Source organism: Somniosus microcephalus, chromosome 3 (genome assembly GCF_052327205.1).
Source record: "Somniosus microcephalus isolate GS21.2 chromosome 3, FLI_Smic_1.0, whole genome shotgun sequence".
Classification (NCBI taxonomy): domain Eukaryota; kingdom Metazoa; phylum Chordata; class Chondrichthyes; order Squaliformes; family Somniosidae; genus Somniosus; species Somniosus microcephalus.
The window spans coordinates 274,315,033-274,337,746 of NC_140989.1; the positions used below are offsets into that span (position 1 = coordinate 274,315,033).

Sequence of the window (22,714 nt, forward strand, 5' to 3'; positions counted from 1 at the left end):
GTGGACTTCCTTGGGAAGACAAACATTTTCTCATGAGGGGTGGCGTTAGTGGCAGTGCAGAGCAGTGACCGAATAGAGTGGAGCGCATCGGGGAGCACATCCTGCCAGCGGGAGGTTGGAAGGCCCCTAGACTTTAAGGCTAGCAGGACGGCCTTCCAAACTGTCGCATTTTCTCTTTCCACCTGTCCGTTCCCCCGGGGGTTGTAACTGGTGGTCCTGCTTGTGGCAATACCCCTAGTTAGCAGGTACTGACGGAGTTCGTCGCTCATAAACGATGAGCCCCGGTCGCTATGGATATAGCTGGGGAAGCCGAACAGGGTGAAGAGGTTGTTCAGACATTTAATGACCGTGGCACTGGTCATGTCCAGGCAGGGGAAGGCGAACAGGAAACGGGAGTACTCATCAATAATATTGAGGAAGTACACATTGCGGTCGGAGGAGGGGAGAGGCCCTTTAAAATCAACGCTCAGGCACTCGAAGGGGCGAGTGGCTTTTATCAGGTGGGCCCTGTCTGGTCTATAAAAGTGTGGTTTGCACTCAGCGCAGACTTGGCAGTTCCTGGTCATGGTCCTGACCTCCTCAATAGAGTAAGGCAGGTTGCGGGCCTTGATGAGGTGGAAGAACCTGGTGACCCCCGGGTGGCAGAGGTCATTGTGGAGGACCCGTAGTCTATCGATCTGCGCGCTGGCGCAGGTGCCACGCGATAGCGCATCCGGGGGTTCATTTAGCTTCCCGGGCCGGTACAAGATCTCGTAGTTGTAGGTGGAAAGTTCGATTCTCCACCTCAAGATCTTGTCATTTTTTATTTTGCCCCTCTGCTTGTTGTTAAACATAAAAGCAACTGAACGCTGGTCAGTGAGCAGGGTAAATCGTTTTCCGGCCAGGTAGTGCCTCCAATGACGCACAGCCTCCACAATCGCCTGGGCCTCCTTCTCAACAGCGGAGTGTCTGGTCTCCGGGCCTTGGAGGGTTCGTGAAAAGAAGGCCACGGGTCTCCCCGCCTGATTGAGGGTAGCGGCCAGGGCAAAGTCGGACGCGTCGCTTTCCACCTGGAAGGGGATGGATTCGTCCACTGCGTGCATGGTGGCTTTGGCAATGTCCTCCTTGATACGGTGGAAGGCTAAGCGGGCCTCTGCCGTCAAGGGAAAAGAGGTGGACTTGATCAGCGGACGGGCCTTGTCCGCATAGTAGGGGACCCACTGGGCGTAATAGGAGAAAAACCCTAGGCACCTCTTCAGGGCCTTGAGGCAGTGGGGCAGTGGAAGTTCCATAAGGGGACGCATCCGGTCGGGGTCGGGGCCGATGACTCCGTGTTCCACAACACAGCCAAGGATGGCGAGGCGGTTTGTGCAGAATATGCACTTCTCCTTGTTATATGTCAGGTTTAGGAGTTGGGCGGTGCGGAGGAATTTTTCGAGGTTTGCGTCATGGTCCTGCAAGTCACGGCCGCAGATGGTCACATTGTCCAGATATGGGAAAGTGGCCTGCAATGCATTTTGATCTACCATCCGGTCCATCTCCCTTTGGAAGACGGAGACCCCGTTGGTGACGCCAAAGGGAACCCTAAGGAAGTGATAGAGGCGGCCGTTTGCCTCAAAGGCAGTGTACTGGCGGTCCTCAGGGCGGATGGGGAGCTGGTGGTACGCTGATTTCAGGTCAATGGTCGAGAAGACGCGGTACTGCGCGATCTGGTTGACCATATCAGCTATACGGGTGAGTGGGTAGGCGTCCAGCAGGGTGTAGCGATTTATTGTCTGGCTGTAGTCGATGACCAGGCGCTGCTTCTCACTGGTCTTAACGACCACAACCTGGGCTCGCCAGGGGCTGGTGCTGCCCTCAATAATCCCTTCTTTCAGGAGCCGCTCCACTTCGGTTTTAATGAAAACCCTGTCCCCGGCACTGTATCGCCTGCTCTTTGTGGCGATGGGCTTACAGTCGGGGGTGAGGTTAGCAAACAGTGGTGGGGCGGTGACTCTGAGTGTGGAGAGGTTGCACCTGGTGCGCGGCGGGCAATTTGGAAGCTGCTGGCTGCGGACTGTGAGTGGGGGTAGGGGTCCACCGTACGCCATCGTAACACTTTTAAGGTGGCACTGAAAATCTAACCCCAGCAGGACGGCAGCGCAGAGGTCAGGCAGGACCAGAAGTTTAAAATGATCGTACACGGTCCCGTCTACTACGAGTGTCACCACGCAGTAGCCGCCGATGTCCGCCGACTGGGACTCGGAGGCCATAGAAATCCGCTGTTGCGCAGGCAGGACTGGGAGAGAGCAACGCCGCACCGTGTCGGGGTGGATGAAGCTCTCCGTGCTCCCAGAGTCAAAAAGGCAGATTGTATCGTGACCATTTACCTTAATGTCCATTGTGGAACTGGCCAGTTGGTGCGGTCTCGCTTGGTCCAGTGTAACGGATGCCAGCGTAGGGGTCGGTGTGTCGCTGCGGGTATCAGATGAGGCGGTGTCGGGGGCCTGCTGCGTCCCGGCTGTCGTCCAAGATGGCGGCGTCCATGATCCCCATGTGGCTGGAGGCGTCCAAAATGGCTGCTGTACCGGTGATTCGCACACGGCCGGGGAGGTCCAAAATGGCGGCCCGCATGGCCCACACGCGGCGCTGCTGGGGTTCGGGGTGGCTTTGGCCCTGCAGACGCTAGCGTAGTGTCCCTTCTTCCCGCAGCCCGAGCAGATCGCGTTTTTCGCCGGGCAGCGCGCTCTGGGGTGTTTTGCCTGGCCACAGAAGTAGCATTTCTGGCCTTGGGGCACTGCTGTCTGGCCTTGGGACACTGCTGCGGTAGTTGGGCCGTTGTTGGGGTGTGGCTGGGGTGGCACGGCGCTATGAGGCGGTCCTACCGTGTCCCAGGCTGTCATTCCCCGCGGCGTCCACGGTGCAGAGGAGTAGGCATCCATGCCCTGGTAGGCTGCATCCAACGATAGTGCGAGTTCAGAGGCCTTGTTGAGGTCGAGGTTACTCTGCTCCAACAGTCGCTGTCGTGTGTAATTGGATCTGTGGCCCGCTACAAAAGCGTCCCGGATAAGTTCCTCTGTGTACACGGCGGCCTTTACATCCTTACAACCACAGGCCCGGCCAAGCACAGACAGTGCCTGAAGGTATTCCACGGTCGATTCCCCAGGTTGTTGTTTACGACTCCCCAGGAGGTGCCTGGCGTACACTTCGTTCACTGGGCGCGTGTACTGGTCCTTGAGGAGCTTGATAGCATCCGCGTACGAGGTCGCGTCTTGGATGACCGAGTACACTCGGTGGTTCACTTTGGAGGTCAGGACATCCAGTTTGTCCTCGTCCGATTTGATTGCTTCGGAGGCGGTCAGGAATTTTTCGAAACACTTAAGCCAGTGAGTAAACTTGGTGGATGAGTCCGCCTCCCGATGATCTAAGTCCAGGCATGCTGGTGTGAGGATCTTCTCCATTATAAAAATGTTGTTAATAAAATTGATGCGCTATCAATTACTCATAAAAGACTGAGAGTTAGAAGAGTAACTAAAGGCTTTTATTAACAACAGAATGGAGGTCTGCCTCGAGTGGTCGACCGGTCCAGGATACCAAGGGCTGGGGAGCAGTCACCTTTATACTAGGACCTGTGGGAGGAGTCAGCCGAGGCATGTCCAGGCATGTACACAGTGGAATACAAACAGGACAAACAGGAATACAAACAGTGGTTTACCACAGGCCTCAACCGAGATCTTGGGTTCATGTCACGCTACATGTAACCCCACCTGACGCAGGGTCATCCAGACTCGAGTCGACATTGGCTTGTTCTCTCTACACAGATGCGGCCGGACCTGCTGTGATTTCCAGCAAAAAAAAAAAGTTTTTTGTCTGTTTTTTTTGTTTTTCATACAGACCCCAGCATCTGCAATATTTGACCCCTTGTGACCCCACCTCATTGTTCTTTGATGTAATGTTTTCCTGACTGACCTGTTTGAACACCATTCACACCTTTGATTGCTGTGATTATCTCTCTGCCGAGGTGTGATAAATGGCAATTGGCAAGATTACCTGTAAACATCTGACATTATTCTCTGACTTTTTAAGCTGTGTCTTTATGCATTTCTCCACTTCACCTGACGAAGGAGCAGCGCTCCGAAAGCTTGTGATTTCAAATAAAGCTGTTGGACTATAACCTGGTGTTGTGTGACTTCTTACATTTGTCCACCCCAGTCCAACTCCGGCACCTCCACACAATATACCTGCACCCAGAGTGGTTTGTGTAGTCACGGACTGTTTTACTGATACACAATATACCTGTACCCAGAGTGGTTTGTGTAGTCACGGACTGTTTTACTGATACACAATATACCTGCACCCAGCGTGGTTTGTGTAGTCACGGACAAATTATTACAAGAGCTTTTGAAAGCTACACGAGAGGGCTGATGGTGAGAGGGAACATGGAAGTGGGGGCTCTTCTCAAAGCACTGCGCTTTTCCCCTGTTGCCTCGGCTCTCGATGGCCAAGTCTGCCCCTGCACAGTTGCAGGAGGAGCAGTCTTTGGCGGGGCCCTCACAGGCTACAAAACCCAGAGAATGTCCGCCAAAAGTGTCAAAGTAGTCGCAGCAGGGAAGTGAGCAGCCTGCCTCTACCTCTGCTGAAGCCACGGGGATAGCACCTCATAGCAGCACGTATAAATGAAAAAAGACACAATCCTAGATGCACAAGGGTATGCACATGGATGTTTGCCTAAATGTTAATGTCAAGGTTTATTTATATTTATGACGCACATAAATTTATTTCTTTGCACAACTTTCCCATCTTGTCCATTTTTGCCTGTTGTCTGGGAAATGGCTATGTCACTTGGAATGAATGGTGAGACATTACTTAACCTCGAGCAATGGGAGACAGGAATGGCTTGGTCATTGTAGGACTGCTTTGTAGTGTTGTTAGGGGGCGGGGTACTTAGTACAGCATCTGGGAGCTATGTGGGTGCATTGGTGCAAGTTAAGTAAATCTGGCCATTATGAGGCCATCCCGGGCCTCCCGGGTAGCAATGGGCGCCACGGCTGGTGCCATCTCCACCTCAGGTTCCTCCTCCTCCTCCTCCTGTACCACCAGTTCCTCCTCTTCCTCCTCATGTTCCACCTGTTCCTCCTCCGAAGAGGCTGTGCACTCTGCTCCAATTCTCGCTGCTACGCTATGTTGCTGCGCACAACATACAACGATGATTCTGGAGACCCTGGCTGGTGCGTACTGAAGGGTTCCTCCATATCTGTCAAGGCATCTGAAGCGCATCTTCATCATGCCGATTGCTTGCTCTATGACACATCTGGTGGACCTGTGGCTGTCAGTATAGCGTTCCTTGGCCTCATCGCTTGGCCTTTTCAATGGTGTCATCATCCAGGCCTTCAGTGGATAGCCCTCGTCTCCAAGCAGCCAGCCGGTAAGTCTTTTTGGAGGTGCGAAGAGCTGAGGGAGGGTGGGCTGGCGCAGCATGCAAGAGTCATGACAGCTGCCAGGGAATCTGGCGCACACATGCATGATGATCTTTTTATGATTGCAGGCGAGCTGCACATTGAGGGAGCTCTTGCAGTTCACAAACACTCCTGGGTGATGTGGGGGTGCCTTGATGGCCACGTGTGCAGTTGATGAGGTCCTGCACCTGGGAGAAGCCAGCCAGAGCCACAAAGCCGAGCACCCACTCAGTAGCACTGGCTTCATCAGTGGCAAAGTTTACATAATTGGCTGACCTGTGAAACATGGCATTGGTCACCTGGGTGATGCATCTGTGGGTGGCCGACTGCAAGCTCATGCAAATGTTTGCTGCAGATCCCTAGAAGGAGCCTGAGGTAAAGGAGTTGAGGCCTGTAGTGACATTGACAGCCACTGGTAAGGCATGTTCACCAGGTCCTCTGGGCAGCAGGTCTTGTTCCAGCAAGCTACAAATGTCTGCGACGACATGGCACGATAGCCTGAGCCTCCTGAAGCACTGCTATTCAGTCATGTAGAGGAAGCTCATCCTCTGCCTGTATACCCTGTGTTGGGGTATCGCCTCCGGCGTGGTGCACCCCTGTGCTGACCCCCCTCTCTCCTGTGGAGCATCAGGTCGTTGAGGACAAGGCTGCTGTAGTGGTTGCTGCTGCTGCTGGTATTGTGGTTGCTGCTGCTGGTGTGCCTGGTGTTGTTGAGGCTGGGGCACATCTTGGTCTGATTCTGAGGTCCAAGGTGAAACAGCATAAGCAGCACCCATGCTGATCTAATAGATGGCAGGTAAAGTGGTGATCAGAGGCACAATCCTTCAATGTAGTGAGAGTGACTAGCAATGTGGTGAGGGTGGCTTCCAAGGTTGCAGAAATGACCTGCAAACTCCTGAAAGCTAAATCTCTGCACAAAATGGAGTCAGCAAGAGCCTTTCCCCTTAGGCAAGGAAGCAGGTGAGTTTTTATGTGTTTTTTTCCAGCTGTCACTTAATGAACTCACACAATGGCCATTGAGCTTCCACCTCCCCTTCACAAGCAAGGTTCCCGAGGTGCATGAATCCCGTGCGCAACAAGTTAAAGCCAAAATCTGAGATTAAAAAGGCAGTTAAGGTTCTGTAAATGAGCAGTTAAGTACCTCAATGAGGTCACCCTCCTTTCCCGAGCGGGTCTGTGGCGCACCTTACAATGACCTATCCACAAAAAGCAGGACAAATCTAATTTAGCCAATCATGACTCTATAAGCCTCCTCCCAATCATCCAAAAATGATGGAAGGAGTCATCAAGCAACAGCTACTCACCATTAACCTGCTCACTGGTTCAGTTTGAGTTCCACCAAAACCACTCAACTCCACAGCTCAATCCGTACATGGACACAAGCTGAATGCCATAGTGGAGGTTTGTAGCTGCCCCTGACATCAAGAAATAAGCTGTAAATCCTTGTAAAGCACCTGCTGAGCACTTTAAATGCGATTCCATCTTTACTGTAGCCCTGACAACAATGGATGTCCTTTTTATACAGACTTGAATAGCACTGAACATAAATGAGGTTGTAAAGGCAGAAAATGGGATGCATAACATCATTATGTCTCACTTAAACACGCCCTCCCATTTTAGGGAGAGCAATTCTGCCGTCCGCCTGAAATAACAGTGGGCACAAAAATAAATGGTATTCATAAAAAAATCTGAGCTCCCTGTTGTAAAGTTGCATGTGCAGATGGTGGACGATTTCAGGTTTTGCCCAGCTGAATTCCCCCTCCCCACCAAGGTCAAATAGCTTGCTGACACTAATTAGCTAGATTTTAAATATGAAAAAGAGCCACTGGGCTAGGTGACAAAAGCCAATCATGAAACCATATCCAGCACGTCAGCACCTTCAGTAGAAGATGGGAGACCATCAGAGAGATAGCATGCTTAATATGAAAAAATTATCCCTTACAGTCATTCTTACCTGTAAGCAGGCTTTGCATAGGTCACGGGTCAGACTGAAGTGTGATTGTATCTCCTCACTTCTGGATGACAACAATTGGACTGGTTGTTGTTTAACTTCTGAAAGCAGAATCTCACAGATGTTTATCCACTCATTAGATTCCACCTGGTAAATGCAAACAAAGAATTCAGGATGGTTTCGTAGCAAATGTCATCTGATAATTTTGAAGAGAGACTCAAAAGGACCAAAGGTCTTTTTATTAGAGAAAAGAAAATTGAAAGGAAAATGATCCAGGTTTTTAAAATGTTGAAAGGATAATACAGATACCATACACTGGTCCCATATAAAGTGAGCTACACTATACTTGACTAACATTGCTGTCACCTACTTCTACAATAGAGAATGTTACCTTGAGTTTTTCAAGCTCCTTTAGTTCATAGTCAGGATCATCTAAATGCACTGCTGCTCGTTGCTTAACCAGTCCCTCAACTATATCCTTGCACCAGCTGTAAAAACAAACAAAAAGGTAAGGAACGGATAAAAACTATATAGACCAACCTGTTGAAGGCAACGGAAATATATAATCACAGCAGCAAAAAACACCAAAAGCTTCCTCGATGGTTCAGCCAGGCAATAGCTGAACTGTATATACTAAAAAGATCCCAACTTCAGTGCTTAGGTAGCTGATCCTACAATTCGTCTCAATTGTCCGAGATTAAAGAGGGAAAATTATTTATCCAGTACGTGTACTGGAAGTACATGTGCATGGATGTTGAAGGAAGATGGGATTGAGCTCAGTTGTAATATATCCTTCCCTTCCATGGTTAACACTAGCCACCAAGGCTCATATGTGAATAATGGCCAACTGAATGAGCTAGGAGAGGGCACCCCACCACTGGACCAGGACGCCAGCATGGTATAGTCTTTGGGAAAGAGGAGGAAATAAATAAATAAACAAACAAGATTAATTCAGTTTAACCTCAAAGGATCCAAAGCATTAGTATATTAGCAGGGGCCATAAATATAAGATAATCACTAATACATCCAATAAAGAATTCAGGAGAAACTTATTTCTCAGAAAATGGTTAAAATGAGGAATTTGCTATCACATGAAATAGTTGACGTGAATAGCATAGATGCCTTTAAGAGGAAGCTAGATAAGTACATAAGGAAGAAAGAATAATAAGATATGCAGATAGGGTTAGATGAAGTAGAGTGGGAGGAGACTTGTGTGGAGCATTAACAACAGCACAGACCAGTTGGGCCAAATGGCCTGTTTCTGTGCTGTAAGTTCTATGCAATGCTATATTTATCTAATTCAGTTATAGTCAAGCTACTTGGTGTGCAAATCAAAGTATAGAACAGCTGAAAACAAAGTACATAGACTGATGCTTTATTTGAATGGCAAAGTAGCACTTTGCTGACTCCAATAAAAGACAGAGAAACAGCAGCAGCATTGATATAATACCTTTCATTTAATGACCCATGGCATATCACAAATAGGGGAAAGAAAAACAGGTGTTGAGACAGGAAGGTAGTGATTAAGAGGGGTGGCAGAAAACTTATTAAAAAAGATGGGTCTTAAGGAGGAAAGACAGGTGGAAAGGTTTAACGAGCGAGTTCTAAAGAGCATGATCAAGGCAGCGAAAAGCTCTGCCACCAATGGGGGGGGAATGCAGAGGCCTGAATTAGAGGAAGACACAGTTTGGAAGGGATATAGGGCTGGAGGAGACTGCAGAGACAAGGTGAGCCGAGGCAAAGAGGGATTTGTAGATGAGGACAAGAATTTTGAATTTAACGCAACTGTAGGTTGGTGAGAATTGAGGTAATGAGCGACACTTACTGCGGGACAGGATACATGCAGCAAAGATTTGGATAAATTGGAGTTTAATGAGAATGGGAGGCCAGCAGATAGAACATTGGAGTAGTTGAGTCTGGTGGCGATAAAGGCATGTTTAAGGGTTTCAGTGGCAGAGGGATTGAGGTAGGCAATGTTACAGAGGTGAAAGTAAACTGACTTGATGATACATTGGATATGGGATTTAAAACTAAGCTTAGGGTGTTTTTTATTTATTAATTCATGGGATGTGGGCGTCGCTGGCAAGGCCAGCATTTATTACCCATCTACGATTGCCCTCGAAGGTGGTGGTGAGCTGCCTTCTTGTACCACTGCAGTTGGTATGGTGAAAGTACTCCCAACAGTGCTGTGAGGTAGGGAGTTCCAGGATTTTGACCCAGCGATGAAGGAACACTGATATATTTTCACGTCAGGATGGTGTGTGACTTGGAGGTGTTCGCATGTGCCTGCTGCCCTTGTCCTTCTAGGTAGTAGAGGTCGGGGCTTGGGAGGTGCTATCTAAGAAGTTGGCGAGTTGCTGCATCTTGTAGATGGTAAACACTGCAGTCACGTTGTGCCAATGGTGGAGGGAGTGAATGTTTAAGGTGGTGGATGGGGTGCCGATCAAGCAGGCTGCTTTGTCCTGGATGGCGTTGAGCTTTTGAGTGTTGCTGGAGCTGCACCCATCCAGGTAAGTGGAGGGTATTCAATCACACTCATGACTTGTTCCTTATAGATGGTGGAAAGGCTTTGTGGAGTCAGGAGGTGAGTCACTCACCGGAGAATATCCAGCCTCCGACCTGCTCTTGTAGCCACAAGCTTCTAGTCAATGGTAAAGCCCAGGATGTTGATGGGTGGGGGATTCGGCAATGGGAATGCCATTGAATGTAAAGGGGAGGTGGTTTGAACTCTCTCTCTTGTTGGGGCTGGTCATTGCCTGGCACTTGTGTGGCGCGAATGTTATTACCACTTAGCAGCCCAAGCCTCAATGTTGTCCAGGTCTTGCTGCATGCGGGCACAGACAGCTTCCTTATCTGAGGAATTGCGAATGGAAAAGAATACTGCTATCATCGACGAACATCCCCACTTCTGACCTTATGATGGTCATTGATGAAGCAGCTGAAGATGGTTGTGCCTAGGACACTGCCGTCAGGAACTCTTGCAAGTCCTGGGGCTGAGATGATTGGCCTCCAACAACCACAATCATCTTCCTTTGTGCTAGGTATGATTCCAGCCAGTGGAAATTTCCCCCCCTGATTCCCATTAGCTTCAATTTCACTAGGGCTCCTTGATGCCACACTTGGTCAAATGCTGCCTTGATGTCAAGGGCAGTCACTTTCAACTCGCCTCTAGAATTCAGCTCTTTTGTCCATGCTTGGACCAAGGCTGTAATGAGGTCTGGAGCCGAGTGGTTCTGCAGAACCCAAACTGAGCATCAGTGAGCAGGTTATTGGTAAGTGGCGTTTGATAGCACTGTCAACGACACCTTCCATCACTTTGCTGATGATTGAGAACGGGCTGATGGAGAGGTAATTGCCCGGATTGGATCTGTCCTGCTTTTTGTGGACAGGACATACCTGGACAATTTTTCACTTTGTCAGGTAGATGCCAGTGTTGGTGCTATACTGCAACCACCTGGCTAGAGGTGAGGCTAGTTCTGGAGGACAAGTCTTCAGCATTACAGCTGGGATGTTGTTGGGGCCCATAGCCTTTTCTGTATCCATTGTTTTCAGTGGTTTCTTCACGTAGAGTGAGTAGAATTGGCTGAAGACTAGCATTTGTGATGGTGGGGAACTCAGGAAGAGGCCAAGATGGATCATTTACTCTTTTTGGCTGTGGATGGTTGCGAACGCTTCAGCCTTGTCTTTTGCTCTCACCACCAGGGCTCCGCCATTGTTGAGGATGCGGATGTTCATGGAGCCTCCTCCTCCCACTGGTTGTTTAGTTGTGCACCACCATTCACGACTGGATGTGGCAGGACTGCAGAGCTTTGATCTGAACTGCTGGTTGTGGGATCACTTAGCTCTGTCCATAGCATACTGCTTCTGCTGTTAGTCCTGTGTTGTAGTTTGACTAGGTTGGTACCTCATTTTCAGGTAAGCCTGATGCTGCTCCTGGCATGCTCTCCTACACTCCTCATTGAACCAGGAGGGTTGGTCACCTGGCTTGATGGTAATGGTAGAGTGAGTGATGTGTCAGGCCAAGTGGTTACAGATTGTGGTGGAATACAATTCTGCTGCCAACGGCCCACGGCACCTCATGGATGCCCAGTTTTGAGCTGCTAGTTCTGTTCTGAATTTATCCCATTTAGCATGGTGGTAATGCGACGCATCATGATGTTGGGTGTCCTCAGAGTGAAGACTGGACTTTATCGCAACAAGACTGTGTGGTGGTCACTCCTACCAATACTGTCATGGACAGATGCATCTGCGACAGGTAGATTGGTGAAGACGAGGTAAAGTAGGTTTTTTCCCTCGTGTTGGTTCTCTCACCACCTGCAACAGTCCCAGTTTCGCAGCTATGTGCTTCAGAACTCGGCCAGTTCAGTCAGTAGCGTACTACCGAGCCAGTCTTGGTGATGGACATTGAAGTCCCCCACCCAGAGTACATTCTGTGCCGTTGCTACCCTCTGTGTAGTTGCTACCCTCTGTGTAGTATGCATTGAACAGTATGCCAAGATTATGAATGGTCTAGTTCAGTTGAGGTATTGTACAGGGAGAGGAAAGGAATGGAGTCCGTGGCAAGGGTGTGGAAACCAATGTGTTACATGCATAAGTGTCTGCATATGCAGGATGGTACTTCAACTTACAGGGAAAAAAACAGAACATCTTTGAGCAAGAACAGTAGTGAAGTTTTCTGGATGCTTCAGCAGCTCTCCGGATACATTACCAATTTACTGGCTGGAGAGCAGAGCACTGTGTATGAATGTAAATTTCCATGTGTGGAGTTCTTCTGGCCATTAGACTGCAATTTGAAGCCCCTAATATAAGTTGGATATTGCTGGTTGCACTCTGCAGCTACTGGTCTCAGGCTGGCATTGCAGTCTTGAAATAAGAATGAAACTTAACTAATTATCTTAATTTCAGGTTCCTTGGGTTGGCCAATTTTAGCCTTAAACAACACTTAATATTTACCTTTGTACAGTAATTTAAATGGCAGGAATGACTAATATACCATAAAAATATGCACAAAACAATTTTAAATACTACTTTTCTCCCCATTTCTTCTTACCTTATCACCCACTTTTATTATATGGCTTTACTAATTTCTAACTAATATGTTATTCTAACTATACAATCTTTCTAAAATGAAAATACAGATGTTTTATCCCGAGTGCCCACTCACCATCATGGTTGAATGGGGGGAAAGCAGAGCTCCAGGTCGCAGTAATACAGTAAGTATGTAAATAGCAAATAACTTGTGCTTTATGAAACCCGTGCACAAAGGACCAATTGTTGCTAATTATTACTCCTGCTATGGTAATATGACTCAGGTGCTGTGAAGTACTTCATGACCTCAGGATGTCCCAAAGTACTTCATGACCAATAAAGCATGTTTGAAATGTCATCACTGTTATCATGTAGGGAAACACTGCAGCCAATCTGCACACAGCAAAGTCCCACAAATAGCAATGAGATAATGACCAGATCATCTGTTGATGATGTTGCTTGAGGGATAAATGTTGACCAGGACTCCACTTGAACTCCCCTGCTCTTCCTTGAATAGTGTCACGGGATCTTTCATGTCCACCTGAGAGGGCAGATGGTGCCTCAGTTTAATCCGAAAGATGACACCTCAGACAATGTAGCACTCACTCAGTACTGTATTGAAGTGGCATCCTAGATTATGTATTGAAGGCTCTGAAGTGAGACTTGAATCCATGGCCTCCTGACTCAGACGACAGTGCTACCACTGAGCAAAGGCTAACTTTGATCAATTTCAACGCGGCAAGGTGTAATTTTAGTTAGAATAGTGAATATAGGATAACCATTTGGATCAGGATGCCCAAACACTGGCTCGAGCTCTGGCAGTCCGGTGCTCAAAACCCACACAACTTAGTCCTATTTGCATTACAGACACCCTAGGGACTGGCTCAGCTTCCTTTTTTTTTTTGCACGTGTCCTTATTTTCAAAATCGTCATTGTATGTACTGTAAAATGTTCCCAACAATCTTGAAGAACTGACTGAGATTATTCTCCGCACCTAATCAGATGCAACAATGCTAAGAACCCGCTCCTACACACCAGTGTTCAGCTCTGTTCACTTAACAGTTCTGCAATCTAAATTCCTGTTTCATTTCAAACCGCTCTCACTTGGAGCAGTGTGTAACTTCAGTAATGAACTGCATTTCTCAGTTCTATTTACCAGCATTAGGGCAGTCACAGAACAAAGAGGGGGAAATGTGATTCTGCCGGTATATTGAAGCTTTGAAAGGCAAGTGTTCGAACAGATTGAGGACAGTTGGGAACAAAAACACAACAGGTTACATTATGTGTAGGAGTGAAACTGCAGTTTTCTGGTTGAGCAGCGAGTCTGCAGGAAGGCAGGCTGATAGCTGGAACTCACAGGCCTGCCCATCACTCTTTGAAGCAGCAAAGAGATGGAGACGCGGGACAACCATCCACTTTCACTCCCCAAAGCCAAAGCTCCTCAAAGAAGCGGGTCCAGCAACAGAAGCCGAGGGAAAGAAGACAATGGCAGGGTCAGAGGGCAAGAGATACAAGCAGCCGCTGAAAGAGTGCATAGACGCGGCACTAGGGCAGGAAAGGATGGCCCCTCTCGCTGTTGTGTTAGAAATTAGGGGACCTAAAATGTATGTGGTTATGCGAATGAAATTGTGACGCGAATAATACTGTGTATTAAAACTTGAGACAAAAGGTTCTCTTCTGACTAGTATTAGAATAGCTGGATAGATGCTTAGAATTTGCTTATGTTTTTGGTTCCCTGCAGATGTTAAAAGAAAGACTTGCATTTATATAGCGCCTTTCACGACCACCAGACGTCTCAAAGCGTTTTACAGCCAATTAAAAACTTTTTGAAGTGGAATCACTGTTGTAATGTGGGAAGCGCAGCAGCCAATTTGCACACAGCAAGCTCCCACAAATAGCAATGTGATAATGACCAGATAATTTGTTTTTGTTATGTTATTGAGGGGATAAATATTGGCCAGGACACCAGGGATAACTCCTCTGCTCTTCTTCGAAATAGTGCCATGGGATCTTCTACGCCCACCTGAGAGGGCAGACAGGGCCTCGGTTTAATGTCTCATCTGAAAGACGGCACCTCCTACAGTACAGCACTCCCTCAACACTGTACTGGAGTGTCAGCCTAGCATTATGTGCTCAAGTCCTGGGAGTGGGACTTGAACCCACAACCTTCTGACTCAGCGGCGCGGCGAGTGTGCCATCAACTGAGCCACAGCTGACAGTTATAACATTCTGCACTGTGGCAAGTCACATGACCTTGCTTCCCAGCCTAGCAATCTGCTGTTTACAAGTTAGGATTTCGACTTTGTTTTATGTATCTTTAATTTGACCAACTAAGGCCCAACGCCTATGTTTCTGCCATTACTGCTAATAACCATATTATATTGCTAAGTTAGGATTTTGACTTTGTTTAACAAAACTACTTTAAAATGCCTAAGTTAACCAGTGTGTGAGAATAGAAGATATCCTTGGGAATGTAATGATTCATTCCATGGTACAATAGTCTGATAATGGAATGAAATAGTTCGTTTTGCATAGCTGAAGCTACATGGACAGCGTGAACATAAGTAACTGGGAACAAGCTGCTACGAACATCCGTGGGCAGAGAATGGCATGGCCTTGTCCATATTTTACATCAGGTCCACCCCTACAAAAAAAAATAAAAGCAAGACCCGAAAAGCCCTTTGCGCAGACGGTGAAGTGGAGAGCTTCCAAGAGTGATCAATGGTTTAACACTCTTCCGAAGGTGGACCCATGCTGACCCTAGTTTAACACTCTTGGCGGTTCTAGGAGAGGGAGAAAGGCCATAAGCCGAAGAGCTGTTCATGCACGCCAGCCATCTGTCTGGTCGGGACCAGTACCAGCTGCTTGTCATGGTCGTATGTTTTTGTTGTATAACTAGTGTGTTATATTCCATCTTAAACTCCGATTAAATGCAATATACCCACCAGACTGGTTTGCACTCGATCCTGATTATTTGAAAGACCAGAGGTAATCTAAGCTCAGTTCACACGTGCTTTCCTTGATTCAGGAGGCTGGTGAGGTCAGTGCATGCAGGTCAGTACATTGGCTCCCAGTTAAGCAGCGCCTTGATTTCAAAATTCTCATCCTTGTTTTCAAATCCCTCCATGGCCTCACCCCTCCCTATCTCTGTAATCTCCTTCAGCCCCACAACCCCCGAGATATCTGCGCTCCTCTAATTCTACCCTCTTGAGCATCCCTGACTCTAATCGCTCAACCATTGGTGGCCGTGCCTTCTGTTGTCGAGGCCCTAAGCTCTGGAATTCCCTGCATAAATCTCTCCGCCTCGCTACCTCTCTTTCCTCCTTCAAGACGCTCCTTAAAACCTACCTCTTTGACCAAGCTTTTGGTCACCTACCCTAATTTCTCCTTATGTGGCTCAGTGTCAAATTTTTTGTCTTTTAATACTCCTGTGAAGTGTCTTGGGATGTTTTGCTATGTTAAAGGTGCTATATAAATAAGTTGTTGTTGTTGCAGGTCAGCGCAAGGCTACAGCGGGTTTTGTGAAATACGGCTTTTGTTTTTTACCCAGCATCCATAAAGGCGGAGAAACCTCTGTATCCCTGGCATAGAACTGTTCAAGCATTCAATCCCAGAGATAGAGCTGTTTCTCTGCTGCTATGGGTGCTGGGTAACGAGCTCACCATTCCACAAAAGCTGCTACTTTCACAAAACCCACTGTATCCTCCTGCTGACCTGCATACATTGACCTCACAAGTGACGGGCCCAAGAGAATTTGGGGGGAGGAAAGGAGGCAAGCTGCAAGGGGAAGCGCCAGTGATCTCAACTCAGTGAAAGTTCCAGATACAGCAGCTTTGCAACACGTTGTGTCCCATATTTTCAGTTGTAAAAGGGTTGGTGCATTGAAGGCTGTTCGTAGTTCGTAATTTGAGAGAGTCTGTGCTTTGAGAGTGCCTCTTGTATATTTTACCATGTAAGTTATTTGGGGTTCTCAATAGGTGTCCGTCTTTTGCAGGTGTCTGTTTCTTGGGAATATCTGTTTATGCAAGTTTCACTGTATTTCTTATTGGCTACATTATCTTGTTTAAATTTTCTTGGAAAAGAACTGATGGTGAACAAATCCCAAATCAGAACACCCCAAGATTTATTGTATCACATTGAGATACATGCAAATTAATGTATTTAAACTTGATGTTAGCCCCACTCCAGAGACTTGAGCATATAACCTTGGCTGACACACCAGTGCAGTACTGAGGGACTGCTGCACTGTCAGTGGTGCTGTCTTACAGATGTGATGGCAAACCAAGGCTCCATCTGCCCTCTCAGGTGGATGTAAAAGATGCCAAGGTGCTATTCGAAGAAGAGTTGAGGAGTTCTCCTGGTGTCCTGGCCAACATTTATCCCTCAACCAAAAGCTAAAACAGATGATCCAATCATTTATTTTATTGGTTTCTGGGACCTTGCTATGCCCAAATTGGCTGTTGAGTTTCTTACATTACAACAGTGACTACACTTTAAAACTGCTTCATTGGCTGTAAAGTGCTTTAGGATGTCCTGAGGTCGTCCATGCCTTTGTTACCTCTAGACTTAACTATTCCAACACACTCCTGGCTGGCCTCCCACATTCCACCCTACGTAAACTCGAGGTCATCCAAAACTCTGCTGCCCGTGTCCTACCTCGCACCAAGTCCCGTTCGCCCATCACCCCCGTGCTCGCTGACCTACATTGGCTCCCGGTTAAGCAGCGCCTCGATTTCAAAATTCTCATCCTTGTTTTCAAATCCCTCCATTGCCTCACCCTTTCCAATCTCTGTAATCTCCTTCAGCCCCACAACCCACCCAAGATATCTGCGCTCCTCTAATTCTTCCCTCTTGAGGATCCCTGATTATAATCGCTCAACCTTTGATGGCCGTGCCTTCTGTTGCCTAGGCCCTAAGCTCCGGAATTCCCTGCCTAAACCTGTCCGCCTTGCTACCTCTCTTTCCTCCTTTAAGACGCTCCTTAAAACCTACCTCTTTGACCAAGCTTTTGGTCACCTGCCCTAATTTATCCTTGTGGATTGGTGTCAAATTTTTTGCCTTAAAATACTCCTGTGCAGCGCCTTGGGATGTTTTATTACGTTAAAGGCACTATATAAATACAAGTTGTTGTTGTTGAAAGGTGTTATATAAATGCTAATTCTAACTTTCCAGAATATAATAGCAAGCATTGTCAAATATTTTCCTGTACACTAAAGTCAAAGATGATAAATTTTAGAAACTGCCTCATTATTTTTGAACAGTTAAAGGTTTTCTGCTGATTTAGGCCAACACTGTTCCTACCTGTACATTTGTGTCGATAAGATATTCAGCTGACTAGCCAAGATCAGAGCTTTCTCCTCCAGTTTTGCAGCTGTTTCCGGTCCAGATAGGTGTTTGAAGTATTTTTTACAGATGTTAGCTACCGGGTCGTGCACTATGTGGAGCAATAGGCCTACCAGCAAGTGGCTCATTGCACTTTGTATGATGGCAATCTGGATGGTAAAGAAATAAAAGGGTATGGTTCAACTATATAAAAAATCTTGCACTTAGTGCGACGCTTACTTCCTGTAACAATTTCTTGCCACTCTTTTTCTGTCATGCTTTTCCATCACACTTTTGTCACTTTTTTTTTGTTACACTTTGTTGAATCAAAGTAAACCATAACAAACCAGAACTGAAGAGGCAGAAACATACAAGCCAGGACACCAGTGCAGTCAGACCATTTACAGGTTTCAGGCAAAGATAGACAGACTCATGAAATTCAATTTCCTAAGCAGCGGAAGTACCAGAATACCATGCAATAAAAATTGAATGTGACTTATTCACTCATCATAAATCTTTGGCCTTGATAATATATAGTGCATTATCTGGTATAACATCCGTATCGTTATAAAACAGTGCAACCCCGGATTGTAAGAGCCCTCCATGGCTACACTGTGGGGCTATTTTCATCTCACTACCACCTGTTTGCTCTTAAAATAACGTGGCAGGTAGTTGTGCCACCTTACTGCCGAGTTTCTGTCCGTCCCAATCTTCAGACAGACCTTCATCCAGGCAGCAGGAGCACCTGTCGGAAACGGGCGTCCGGCTTATTAATATATGCAAATTGGGAACAGATGGCAAAATTAAGACCCCAATGCACTTTCCTCTCCTGCCCACTTGAATACTGCTACTTCATGCTTCCTCCCACCAACCATAGGCAGTATGTCAGAAGGAAGCCACTCTCAGTGGAAATTAAAGGGATCTTCAGCTGCAGTCATGGAAAACTGGGTTGAGACAATTTATGGCAGGTTGCTTGTGAGTTTTGTGCCTCAAAGGCTTCCAAAATTTAATGCATTTGCTTTTGTACACAAGATGCTTGCTGCTCTAAGGTTGTTCTTACTTGTTCTCATTCCTAACTGTTATCTCTCTTCCCTTTAAGATGCTGCTGCAGGTCTTAACATTCGACTACCCTGCCCGATTTCCCATCTCCAGATCAGCAAGTTGCCTATTGGGGAGCACATTTCACGATGGTAGCTCGCTGAACCCATTATAATGAGGACCCATGATCAAATGGATCAGGTCCCATATCACTCCTCCGCACAGCCGCTGCATATGCTTACAGGAAATGCATGTTACTTCTAATTGGGCGGAGAGAGGCTGCACCACACTTGTACTGAGTTGTTCTGATTTACTTCAAGCCAATCAATTAAGAATAAAAGAAAAAGCGCAACAGAAACAGCATGATAGAAAGTAAATATTATGCTTACAGGAAATATATATATTATCAGGGCTACTAATTTCTGGTGACTTAATAAGTATTATCCCATGGAGGATAGAATCGGAACATTTTACAGCATAAAAGGAGGCCAATTGGCCCATCCTACCTGTGCTGGCTCTCTGAAAGAACTATCCACTTAATCCTGTTCTACTGCCCTTTCCCTGTACCCTTCTAAATTTTTCTTTCAAATATTTAGCCACTTCCCAGTTACAAACCATTATGGAATCTTCTGTCCATATTTTTGATAGGGCATTCCATATCATAGGATTCCATAGATATTACAACACAGAAACAGGCCATTTGGCCAAACCAGTCTGTGTTGCTGTTTATCCTTGATGTGAGCAGTAGTTGTAATCTTTTTGCAAGTTTCCTTATCCCTTTTGTTCCCTTTTCCTTCAACCACCCATCTAAGCTATTCTTAAATGTTGACACGATCTATGCTTCAATCAATATCTCTGGTAGTACATCCCACAACCTCACAGCCCTCTGCGTAAAAAAAAATCTGAGTCCCAGATCTTCAGTACATTATCACGGACACTGATTTATGGTGATTGCACAAGTCAAACGACACCTTTATTACTTAGTGGTGTGGGAGTGTTAGTAATATTTTCAGGCTCAAATTCCATGATTGTGTACATATTTGCACATAATGGGTTGCTGGATAAGGGAAGGAGGATTATATGTTCTAATGGAGAACGTATTGGTATATTGCAGATGTTGGGAATTAAAGCAATGTTAGTTACAAATAAATGGTCAGGAAAATTACATTGAAATTGAAATGAAACTAATTTGAAGCTTCAGATGAAACTGTATATTGGCAGTTTCTGCCTAATTGTAGAAGAATGGGAGTTAAAATAAATTAACGCGAAATACATGAAATATTATGTTAAAATACAGGCAGATAAAGTGGCTCTTGGACAGTGCTGCTTCCACCGATACTCCGGCACTCCACGCACCTGTACAGAATTGAGCTGATGTCACCAGATAACAATAAATCAGCTCATTGAATAATTTTCTGGTGCTCTGGGTGCATCAACCATGACACGCCAAGAGTGTCGGGATGAAATTGCAAACGTCAGCTGTTAGTAAGGGGCTGCTGGTGGCCCCAACACCATGAGACTTCCCAGTGTTGTAGGGAGGGGTGCCAGGCAAATGGACAGTGGTATCAGAGCTCTTTTTTAAATATAAATTGGGGCCTTACCTTCAATTTCCTGTTTTGAATGCTAAGCACTTCTCAGCTGTGTAACAGGGCATAGCCTTCCACATCTGATCAAGTTGGAAGCAGTCACACAATGCACTGATCAGATTATTGGTCCCACAGTGTGTAATTTGAGTAGATTCATATCTTATATATAGTGTGCATGCTCCAGATAATTTGTAGGGAGTATTTTGTATACAGATATAATAAAGATTTAATAGAATTTAATATTTCTACAAATAATGTCCGTTGTGCAAGGGGAGGACGGTTTTGTTTATTTTGGTGAATATCTGACTGTCGGTATGTCATGAGGCAGGAAGATGGGGCATAGTGTTAAGTGGAAGATTTTTTACCAAAGGGAATGGGGTCATGTTGGAGTTTATTATGTGAATGTGAAGTTGGATGTATGACAGCCCTGAGGGAGAAGGTTGGGGAGTTTGAGTTAAGTGGTATAAAACATTAAGGGAGGAGGAGGAGGGAAGAATGAAGCCACAAAGATTTGGTGATGGTGAGTGGAAAAGTGCTGAGATATCTTTCCTGCACTGCCCAGATTATCGGAACCCTTCCAGTGAGCCAAACCCAACATTACAAGATTCTTGGGATCTGCCAGTACTGTGAAAGTTGTTTATAACAATGATTTGAAAGTTTGGCAGCACTGGGGGAGGGGTGTCCTAGGACTTGGCAGCTTGGGGGACCTAGGCAGAAAATGCCCCAGTCTTAGGTCCTCACCGACCCCAGTGCTCTCTTGCAACCAGCTCCTGCTAGACTTCTGATTCCCAATGATTTGATCTGCCTACCTACCCAGGTCTCCCCTCCAACCCCATGCTCATGCCATTATTCTTCTATATTGCTCACAGGCGCCAGCTGCCTTAAACAGTCTGCCCCACCCGCCCCTTCGATGCAGGAACCCCCCACCCGCCCCTGGAGGCTACTGGAAGCGCTCCCCCTCCCTCTTGGGGTGCTCCCATTGAATATCGCGCTAGCATGCAGCGCCGCGGTACTGCAGACCTCTCTCCCCTGATTAAAGAGGAGGGGCCCAGCGCAGTGTGCACCGGGGCCCTGTGGACCACCGGGGAGCGGGGTGCCGGCAAAAGAGCCTGGCACTCGAGGAGTGCCGGGCTGACGGATCGCGGCCGCCCCCCCCCCCACACCTGAGGAGGCCAGAGGGGGCAGGTGCTGGCAGGCGTCCCAAAAAAAATGGCTGCCCAGCACCTGCCCTTTAATTATTGCTGCCCCAGCCACAAAAACGCCACCCTGACTCTGTCAGACATAGCGTCTGGCAGTAGGTCAGGGGGCGCGAGCGAGGTGCTGCACATGATGATGACTTCATTGCCGGAGGCACCGCGGGGCGCTACCGGCTACTGCCGCTGCTAAATTTCATGGCAGGCGTTAGCGGCGCCACACCCGGGCGAATGTATGTAAACTTGACCCTGAAGTCAGCATCCTGCTCCTGGAGAGAATCCGCAGTCTCCCTTTTCCTGATGAATTTTGTAGCCAGACTCTTCACCCCTAGCACGACCCTGTAGTCAATCTCCTCACCTCTAGTGTGACTCTGCAGCATGACATCTCGCCCCTCTTTAATTGAGCATATTTCCAGTGACTTACCTGCTCTGCGAGCTTGGTGTCCATGTGGGTTATCATCTTAAATAGTGTCAATAACCAGTCCTGCATCATCTGAATCACTTCTCCAAGATGCAGGCTAGAATTAGGAAAATAAAGGAAACAAACTTAAATTCCAGCTAAGTTTTTTTATGTTTCATAGTAGAAAACAATATTGTTTCAATTTGCTTACTGTTTTATCAATAGAAAATAGTATTTTTTCCCCATATTTGTTGGAACTTGGGTATTAGGTGTGCCCAATTTAACTTGTTTCCCCACAGTACAGTATATTACACACAGGAATTCTTGTGAAATAGTGAACCTTGCCTAAAGTATACGAACACCAGGATCACTGCCATTTACATTGAGTGGCATTGAGGAGAGGTGGATTTGGTTTGGTCTGTTAGCAGCAGGACTCCAGTAGGAGCAGACTGAGGGGGAATATGGATGGCAATTAAGGAAGACGGAAGGGAGAAATGGATGGCAAAGAAGGGGAGAGGAAAGGGGGGAAATGCATGGCTATGAAGGTGAGAGGGAATAGGGCAGAAGCTAGAAGTTGTGCTTTGGGTAAGAGAGGAAAGAGAATGCCAGCATTGGTAGAGGGGGAGGAAGAATGCCAGCTTGAACAAAGGGGGTTGGAAGAGGAAAGAAAGTGCCAGCGTGAACTGGGGAGAAGAGATCCAGTTTGGATTGAGGGAAGGGAGAGGTGAAGAAAAAGAAGAGTGCCAGGTGGAATTAGGTAGAGGGGGATAGAAGTGCCAGGT

General features: G+C 46.9%; 1 protein-coding gene across 4 annotated transcripts in view; it reads right to left on the reverse strand.

The window, feature by feature from the left end:
• axdnd1 (axonemal dynein light chain domain containing 1) overlaps positions 1-22,714 on the reverse strand; it is a 209,007-nt gene that overhangs the window by 90,064 nt on the left and 96,229 nt on the right. For all 4 annotated transcript variants that reach the window (XR_015077655.1, XM_085982558.1, XM_085982557.1 and 1 more), the window contains exons 19-22: positions 21,957-22,050; positions 17,695-17,885; positions 7,757-7,853; positions 7,369-7,512 (exon numbers count right to left, since the gene is read on the reverse strand). Coding sequence is in view for 3 of the 4 variants with exons in the window: in XM_085982558.1 (XP_085838684.1) it covers positions 7,369-7,512; positions 7,757-7,853; positions 17,695-17,885; positions 21,957-22,050 (526 nt within the window). In the remaining variant the exon portion in view is untranslated. The remainder of the gene's footprint in view (positions 1-7,368; positions 7,513-7,756; positions 7,854-17,694; positions 17,886-21,956; positions 22,051-22,714) is intronic.